General features: G+C 35.7%; 1 protein-coding gene across 4 annotated transcripts; it reads left to right on the forward strand.

Moving 5' to 3' along the window:
- The first annotated feature begins 3935 nt into the window (after positions 1-3935).
- On the forward strand, positions 3936-8036 carry LOC139699836 (tubulin-specific chaperone C-like). Of its 4 annotated transcripts, none has more exons than XM_071598276.1 (3): positions 3936-4040; positions 4132-4212; positions 6737-8036. In XM_071598276.1, the coding sequence occupies exon 3, from the start codon at positions 6952-6954 to the stop codon at positions 7945-7947; it is 996 nt and encodes a 331-aa protein (XP_071454377.1). In that variant the 5' UTR covers positions 3936-4040; positions 4132-4212; positions 6737-6951; the 3' UTR covers positions 7948-8036. The 4 variants fall into 4 exon arrangements, with proteins under 4 accessions (XP_071454377.1, XP_071454380.1, XP_071454386.1 ...); XM_071598279.1 differs by having other exon boundaries at positions 3943-4040; positions 4118-4212; XM_071598285.1 differs by having other exon boundaries at positions 3951-4040; positions 4156-4212.
- Positions 8037-8794: the final 758 nt, after the last annotated feature.

The raw sequence follows: 8794 nt of genomic DNA on the forward strand, positions 1-8794 counted from the left end.
TTCTTTCTCATGGGCCTTGTCCATACAAACATGAAACAAACTCTGAAATGCTTCGCATGGCCTTTCTTGATTAAAAATAGGCAAATTTGTGTGAATTGGGGATTAAGAAAATTTTACTGTATATTTCATTATAAATTAAGTAAGTTAGGCTTATTAAAAACCACTGTATTTTTCACTCATCATTCCCTTATTTCTCTAGTAAAGGCAGGTTTTGGATGTTCCTTCTTCAGTGCTTCATACTTCCTCCATGCTATCTAAGAAGCCTTTATCCGCCCCTCTTATCCTGCATCCTGCCTTCTCTATCACATCATCGATATCCACCCCACCCTCATATTTTGCCTTGATCTCACATAGAAAATTCCTCTCTTCACCCAATACATTTGAAACTATGGTGTTAATGTATCATACCTCTCCCTACAATGTATTTTCCTAATTCTTCTGCAAACCCATACCTCAAAGGCTACTAATTCAAGTCCCTTTTGCCTCAAAGATTATTTGGCTTCCGACTCTTATACTACCACACTTCATATTAAACTCTCTATGTCTTCTAAATATAAAATGAATGTACCTACGTTCTTGAAGCAATGAAAACAGGATAGCCGAGACGGTAAACGTGATTGGCACAAGATTCTTCTCTGAAGATGCCTGCTTGGCAGGCGAAACACCTGGTGTCAGGTTTCCTCTAGGCACTTACCTGTCCCCGACTGTTTCATAAAAATAAATCTATTTCTACTTCCTTATTTTTTGTTGGTGTGTGTGATTGACGGGTCCCTGACATAGGAGGACGCCTTGCAAACCCTTGGGGAGTGAGTGTGTGCGATTCACAAAGGTCTGATACACCCGAGTGATAGCGTGTTTACGTACATCCAATCTGTTTCATTTGTTACTTCTGTATGATTGATGGGTCCCTGGCTTAGGAGGAATCCTGGTAAACCCTGAACAAGTAAGTACGTGTGAATCACAAAGGTCACTGTAAACACACCTGAGTGAATGAGCAAAAGTGTGCATACATGTTTTATTATTTTGTATTCATCTGTGTGATTGGCGGGTCACTGACATAGGAGGGATCTTTGTAAACCCTGAGTGTGTGAGTAAATGCAATTCACAAAGGTAAGAAAAGGTATTTTAAAAATTTCAAGTGAACTATCGCTAACTTTAATGCCTCTCTGGCTTTTATCTTTTGGAAGTTGGCTTAAATGAAGAACATTTTCCTCTGAAGTTTTATAGCTTCAGAGGCCATAAGATGGAAGCGCAAGGCCACAATAGGCCAATGAGGACAGAGAAGTTGTTGTTTGTTGGCAGAGTATACTATGAGGTAAAAGATATGTTTTGATCGCCCTCACATTTATTTATGATAAAAAATGCATGGGCAAATCCCTTCCCGGAAGGTTCAAAGTTTAAGAGCAGCCAGTCAAAATAGAAGGTTCAGAAAAGTTGCACTCCATTTGATATGCAGTTGCTGTCAGATTAAGTGCAATGCATCCTCATTAAATTTGTTTAACTGGAACTGAGCATTAAACTAGCAACTCAATAGCACTTAGACCTTTGATACGAGACAAAAAAATTAATCCATTCCCCTTTCTCCTAAAATCTGCATTGTTCACTATTCACTGCTTAAAATCTGCAGGGTTCAACCCGAGTTCCCACTAAAACCACAGTCATAGTTTGATAAGTGAGGGTAGAGCTCACGTAATAATAAGCCCAAGGTGTATGAAATTCATGCATTAGCAAGGTAATAAGATTCCCTTGCGACATCACCTATGGTTTCCAAGGCAAATCTGGTACCTGAAAAATCACTTAGTTTGGCTGCTGTTGAGGGTGTCCAGAGGCATCACCTAGGCTAATGGATATTTCCTGCTGCTCACCATATACTAATATCTTTCTCAAATAGTCCCATCTGTCTGCACATAAACAACATGAAATGGGGTAACACACACTATGGAGTTCAACATATATGTAAGTTAACTAACACTCCCGATATAACAATAGTGAGACTAGCAGCAGCTGCTGTACGACTGAGTGAAGAATGATTTTCGAAAATCAACTCCCATTATCGGTCAATCAAAAGTACATTCTAGTTTTACAAAACTGTAATTTCCGATCTTTCCCCATATGCTATATTAAGAGTTTGAGTGAACACATACTATATCTAATACTTTTTCATCACGACATTTGATATTTTGAGTGTTCACATACTAATACTTTTTCTATTCAGTTATTCTACTTAACTGGATAGTCGTGGGCTAGCTCTCCGTGGGCCAAGTTCAGTTAAGTAATTATTCTGCCAGCGACATCTAAGAAAACTCCTTTGTGATCCTAAATAGGGTCAAAGCTTATGGGTTAGCAATCAGTGTTCTTTAAGTTCACTTTTTATGTTGTCTGCTACCACCCTTTCAACGGCATTTATTTTGGTAACGCTCTTTTATCATGTTCTCCTTAATCAATATACTTCCTCTATTCTCGCTAGCCTCCCCTACTTAAACCGTTTTCATCCCATTAAATACTATTCTCCTTCAGTTTCAAAATTAAATTTCACTCACAATTAATCCATAAGCATCCATTTGGTTTCTTTCCATTTCTCTTTTTATTCTCCAAATCACCCTTAGTTCTCACATTCATGGGATAGATGAATTCGCAAATGATTATTTGCTTGTAATAGCTTTCGTGTTAGTACCAGGAACTGCCTGGATCGACATCCACCGGGAGTTCCAAAAGCGATAAGTTTTATTTCCAGGACTTTTGTCACAAGATTTTCCATACCTGGTAACGTTTCATCCCATTGAATATGCAGAGGATCTTTGCCATGGCTTCCTGCTGCCTTCAGTACCATATCCTATTGACCAATGCCCGGGTCTTCCACCCTCAGAATTGGATTTCTTCTATTGAGGACAAAAAGTCTCTTACTCATCACGAAAAATAATAAATCTTATCATTAAAGTCTCTGATTTCCAATGAGTGAATCTTAAAATCAAAAGGAAAGTATAAAGATTTGCTTCTCACTTTTTTCTAAGGATTTAATTTTAGGCATAAGACGGTAGAAAATTAATTTATGAGGACTGAAATACTTCGCACCAAAATAAGATTTGCGGATATGGTAAATTCATAAAATTAGCCCATTTTTCCTCAATAATTCTTAATGTTATTCACTTACAGGGTGTTGTCATGCATACGTAACCAGTTGGGACACTTGTCTTCAACCCTATCCCTTTACATGAGCGGTAATAAAGGTTGGTAACCTGCTAAATTAATGACTATTCCTTGTATATATGAAGTTCATAATTTCAGGGGATCCACCGAAATATATGAACATCCCCTTTTCTGTTGCAGTAGATACAGGCAAATTTAAGTGGACAACCTGAAGTATTTGTATATAATTTAATTTCGCCGTAAATTATGAGGATGGATTAATAACATTTAATCGCCAAGGCGTTGATATGATATACCCTTCACGGAATTTTTCTTCCATAACTTTAGACAAAGGAACGCGTACTTGATTTGCTAGAACGTGAATTTAGGGAAAACTCTCGAATTAATTTTAGGGCACAGTCTCGAATTAAATGGGCACCAATGAAAAACAGAATCAATAACTCATAGGTACCAAATGAGTATTGATTATCATTAATATATGTATTGAATACACGGCTTTCGGTCAAGCACTGCTATTTAACTTCCTTGGTTACTGTTGCCACAGTCCCGAGGATCCATTAATAAAGCGATTGTAACAAGCAAGAAGTAAAAGGTATATGCATTCTATATTTCTTTGATGTAAAAAAACAGACACCATAGCAAGACCGGTTTTTTGGAGTGTTTTCTTCTACGGTTACTCACCACCTACGTAAAGTACCATATAATTTTACCACTTTCAAAAGTGACGTTCTACAGCATTATGACGTATTTACTGCTGGCAGGAAGGCGGAGTGTGCCCAAGGACAAATGACTACACCACTGCGTGTAAGGGTGTGTGTCGCATAGGTACTGCAAATTAAATCTTTTATTGGTTGTGAGTCATCGTAGATTTTCTACAGGGCCATTTTACTCTGGTAAATCTCTTTTGTTTTCCAGAATGTATTGTCGGTATAGCTATGATACGTAAAACTCCGAAACCTGCTTATCGTAGATATATTCGAACAGGTGCAGCTATTCTTTTCGTTGCAGAAGCTGTTGCCTTTGCTGGTACCTATTTCTGTTGGTATCGCATGAACACATCTCGAGGTTAGTTTGAATTATCTTATATATCTTTGGTTGCATAGATATTAGTTTATTTAATATTCATAAAATGGGTCTGAATTCTCCAGAGCTTATATTATTATTTTTTTTAGATTATAGGTTATTCATTCACAATAATTACCCTTGGGCTTTGGAAGGTTTGTATTTTATTAGTCAATGAATGATGATATTACTTAATTGATTGTAAATGTGGTATATATATACGGTAAAGTGAATTTTTTACATTCTGCTCTAGGTTATTACCGTTTTGGAAGCTTATTAGGAGGAGAGAGTACAAAAGAAAAAGATATTCTTATTTGGTCCAAGGAAGGAAAGCTCGATGATAATTGAGCCGAATTTTGTGGCTGCTTAATGTTATGGCTGCAGCGCGATCGGCTGTGTACATTTGTGGATTTGGAGCATTAGGCTACTGCTTAATGAAAATTCTTACACCCAATGAAAACGAGTTGAGCAAAGTAAGATTCTATCCATGTTTTTGCCCCACAGTCACCAATAACGAAATGAGCAACTTTTGACATGCGAAATGATGTAGTGAGTGGCGAAGTGGTTGTGATCCTGTCGGTCGTCAATATTAGCGTCCGAGACATCCCACGACAGGATTTAATTTAGTTTTTTTACTTTCAATGCATATATTCCCTTGTAATTTCAGTGAGATGGGTATTTGAGCTTGTCACTGTGAACACAATTTTACATCTGCCGGAGTATGGTAGAAAAGATCAATGTGAAATCCATGATCACTACTTTTCATTGATTATCTCTTAAAATTCTTTATAGTAAGCAAATTAGAAAAACACACTTTACCCATGAATTTGTAGCAAATGGTAAAAGAATATATATTGATTTTTTACCAATGGATTGAAACTTTGCTTTTTGCAGTTACCCAGAATTGAGATAATGGACCATCCCTAAGCTCTACTTCACAGATAGAATCACTTTTGAAGTCTAATAACTCATCCTTTTCTTTCGCTGATGTATTGAATTTATATGGTCTAATGAAGATACAAAATGAACTTCAAACCCAATCTCATTCCTTTATCTAGGCCAATTCAGAGTAATGACGTAGCTTTCCCTCTAGAATATATAGGTGTTGATTTTCAAGTTCTAGTAGTTCTTTTAGGATGCAAAGGAAAACATTCCCTGAAAATTTCAAGGGAACTATAAGTCATGGTATTGGTCCAAAGTTCAAATTTGCTTTTGAATCACTTAATTTTGTCTGTGCAAGTTAATATGTATTACCATGCTGCCTCACATATTTAGTTCATTTATGTGTGTGCATATCATAGCTGAGTTAGTCATTTTTAGGAACCAGATATTGTCTTCCAACTTAGCAATATAGTTAGACTTACCCAAATATATATTTTTAATTCTTCTTTTAAGGTCATGGACTCTGGACAGATCTCTCCCTCATAACCAACTCAGTATGGAAAGATAAAGATTGATGGTCCAATTCTATTTCATCTCCTAAAATTTAAAAAGGGACCAATTGAAGTGGCCTATATTTGACCACATTGCCATTTTTATATTGTAGAAAATCCAGAAACAATTTTATCAACTTTTCCCATGATCAAGGATAGAGAATTCCCCTTGCAAAGATTAGCAAATAATTGGGATTCATTTTGATGTATGTGCCATTGTGGAAGCGTATGAATAATATAAGTATGTATATATTTGGAATGTATGATTTGGAAAAAAATGGTCTAATGAATAGAAAAAATTAAGGTACATTTTTAATAATAGGATGAGTGGTTGCTCCACCGAAGCTGATTGATTGGGTCACTCCCAATTGAGGCAGAGGAATAATCATGCTTACACTAGAATAAATATTATGCTTCGAGGATAACACTTATCATTATAGTTATAAGTAATGTCAGTTATGATTAATATTGCACATCATTTCAGAACTTTTGTTTTCTAGGTCATTTTTTCACTGGGGTGGGTGCTGAAGAAATTGGTAGAGAGGAAAATTGTTGGGAAAGTAAGGTAGATGTAGGAGAAGTGTAGGAATTTTGTTTGAACTTACATGGGATAGAAAGCATCCAAAGCTGAATGATAAGTTATTGTAGCATGGGGGTTAAGAGTTTGTGTAATGGTAATGTTAATAAGAGTGTATGAGTACAGTGATGTGCATTGCCAGGGTCTATGAAAAACTAACCCTAAACTGGTAAACTACTCCAAATAATAATATCTATGTCTCCTCTTCATGTACTATCATCCAAAGGCATTGAATTATTAGTTTTCTAGTCCACTGTATGATATGTTTGCAACAGTAAATTCTGACATCTTTCTGTGTTACTTTATTTATCAGATAGAGTATTTGCTTACCAACAATTCATGTATGCATATTTTAATTGTTTCATTTAACATTTGAAATGGCACTTAATTCCGAAAATTTATAGATTGGTTTGAATGATTTTTGTTTTTTAATTATTAAAAATTTGTTGTCATCTGCTAATAATAAGTATTACTGTACCATGTATTCAAATTGTGAATTTTCGTTTTTTCATTCCAGAAACTCCTTGAGGGTAGAAATGAACCCCAAAGTGATTTGTTGAAAAAACGTCAGACATTCGTTGACGTTTTGAAGTCAGCAGCTAACGATAAAGATCCTATCTACCGGCAGACAAAAGAAGAAATTGAAAAGGCTCTGAAAAAGTAGAGTAACTATTTGAGTGATAGTATAGTCATTATTTACATTTCATTAAAGTGTCTTAAGAAACTGAGAAGATGATGGACAAGTCTAATACTCACTTGCTGGAACAAATGACGGAGAGGATGAAGCAGAGGGAGAGTGAGCGGCTGCTTCAGATTGAATCAAAAAAAGAGACAAATGGTGCAACCTCCAATACTGAGATGGTGTCCGACTTTTCCAAGACATTCTATGAAACCAAGCAGAACATTGAGGAAGATTTGAGAAAAGCAGGTGATATGGACAAAAATCATCTCTTGGTTGCCCTTGTCACGATCAAGAGTGACATCCAGGATCTGCAGAAATACCTGTCAAATTCAACGCTCTTTCTTTGTCGATATGATATTAGGAGGGCCCAGGAATCTATTCAAGAACTTACCCGCCAGGTCCAAGAAATTGAAGAGAAGCAGTTGCCAAAGAAAAAATTTGTGTTTAAATTTCGTAAAACTAAGGAAATTTTAGATGGAGTCTCCAGTCTTAAAATTGAAGATACAATTGATTCATCTTCGAAAACAATTGACATTAAGACTTATGTGAACACTTGTGGTTATTCTGATAAAATGAATGAAATTCTTGTCATGCCCAATAACGAAATTTTCAAGCAAGATGTGATGCTTTCCAATCTTGATAGCTGCACTGTGAAATTGTATGGTACTCCAAGTACAATACACATTTCTTGCTTAAGTAATTGTACTGTTTTGTCCGGACCTGTCGCCACTTCTATACTTATTGAAAGCTGTTCTAATTGTACATTTGTTCTCCCTTGTCAACAACTTAGGATACACAATACTAAAAAGTCTGATTTTTACATTCATGTAACTACAAAAGCTATCATTGAAGATTGCACTATGGTCCAGTTTGCACCTTATAATTGGCATTATGATGAAATTCAAGAGCATTACAAGCAGTCTGGCCTGGATCTTAATAGAAATCATTGGGATGAAATTGATGATTTTAATTGGCTATCTTCTGATAAGCCTTCACCTAATTGGGTTATTCTGAAAGAGAGGGATCGGACTATAGTTTGGGATTAGTGATGAGCTTTGTAATAGTTATATTATTTACCTGGTATGAAATTTGTTTTGTATGAAATAAAGCTATTAAATTATTAACTAAGAGAAAATCTGGATTTATTTCAAATTGTCAGTATTTTTATTTCATTACCTTGGCCAATCTACTCATCGGAGGGTCTTGAGCAGCTAAAATTTTGGACTCTTATAGAATTTCCTTTTGGCGTGAGCTGCATTTGCATAGACAACTCTTTCAACATTAATGCTATCCAAAATTCCTATTCCCTTCCCCCTTATTTTCTCCTCGTGATCATGGCCAGTAATAACCAATTTATTATTCCGATGAACCACATCTTGGAATGGCTAGTTTGTTCCAATGACCAAGTGTTGGCACCTAGAGTAGTAATGATTACTTGAGGTAAGATCACACCTGCCAGAATACAAAAACCAGCCAGGTAAATGTTAACTGAAGTGGTATCTATTCCTCAATGTTATATGTAGCTGCATAGGCATTTGATTCCATTGGGATGTGCATTTTAAGCAGTGATGCTGCATCGAAAACATTATTGAGGAAGGATCATAAAAGTTAGCAATTACTTATCCCATGCTATCAAGACAAAATATTTAAATATTCTTTAAACAGTTGCATGTGTGTTTGGAGATGTGCTTAAATTAAACGTTATTACTCTTCATCTGCATCAATGGCATTGAGAATAAAGTAAATTTTAGTATCCGATTATTTCATCTTGGCCATTAATTGAAAATTAACTTTTCTAACTTACTTCTTTATAAATAACATATTCAATAAAACTGGTATAATTACTAGTACTTCCAAAACTCAGGATTTCATGCACCTTAAAACTTTCACTGG

This window comes from Hetaerina americana, unplaced genomic scaffold (genome assembly GCF_022747635.1).
Source record: "Hetaerina americana unplaced genomic scaffold, ioHetAmer1.1.p SCAF_10, whole genome shotgun sequence".
In the NCBI taxonomy this organism is placed as follows: domain Eukaryota; kingdom Metazoa; phylum Arthropoda; class Insecta; order Odonata; family Calopterygidae; genus Hetaerina; species Hetaerina americana.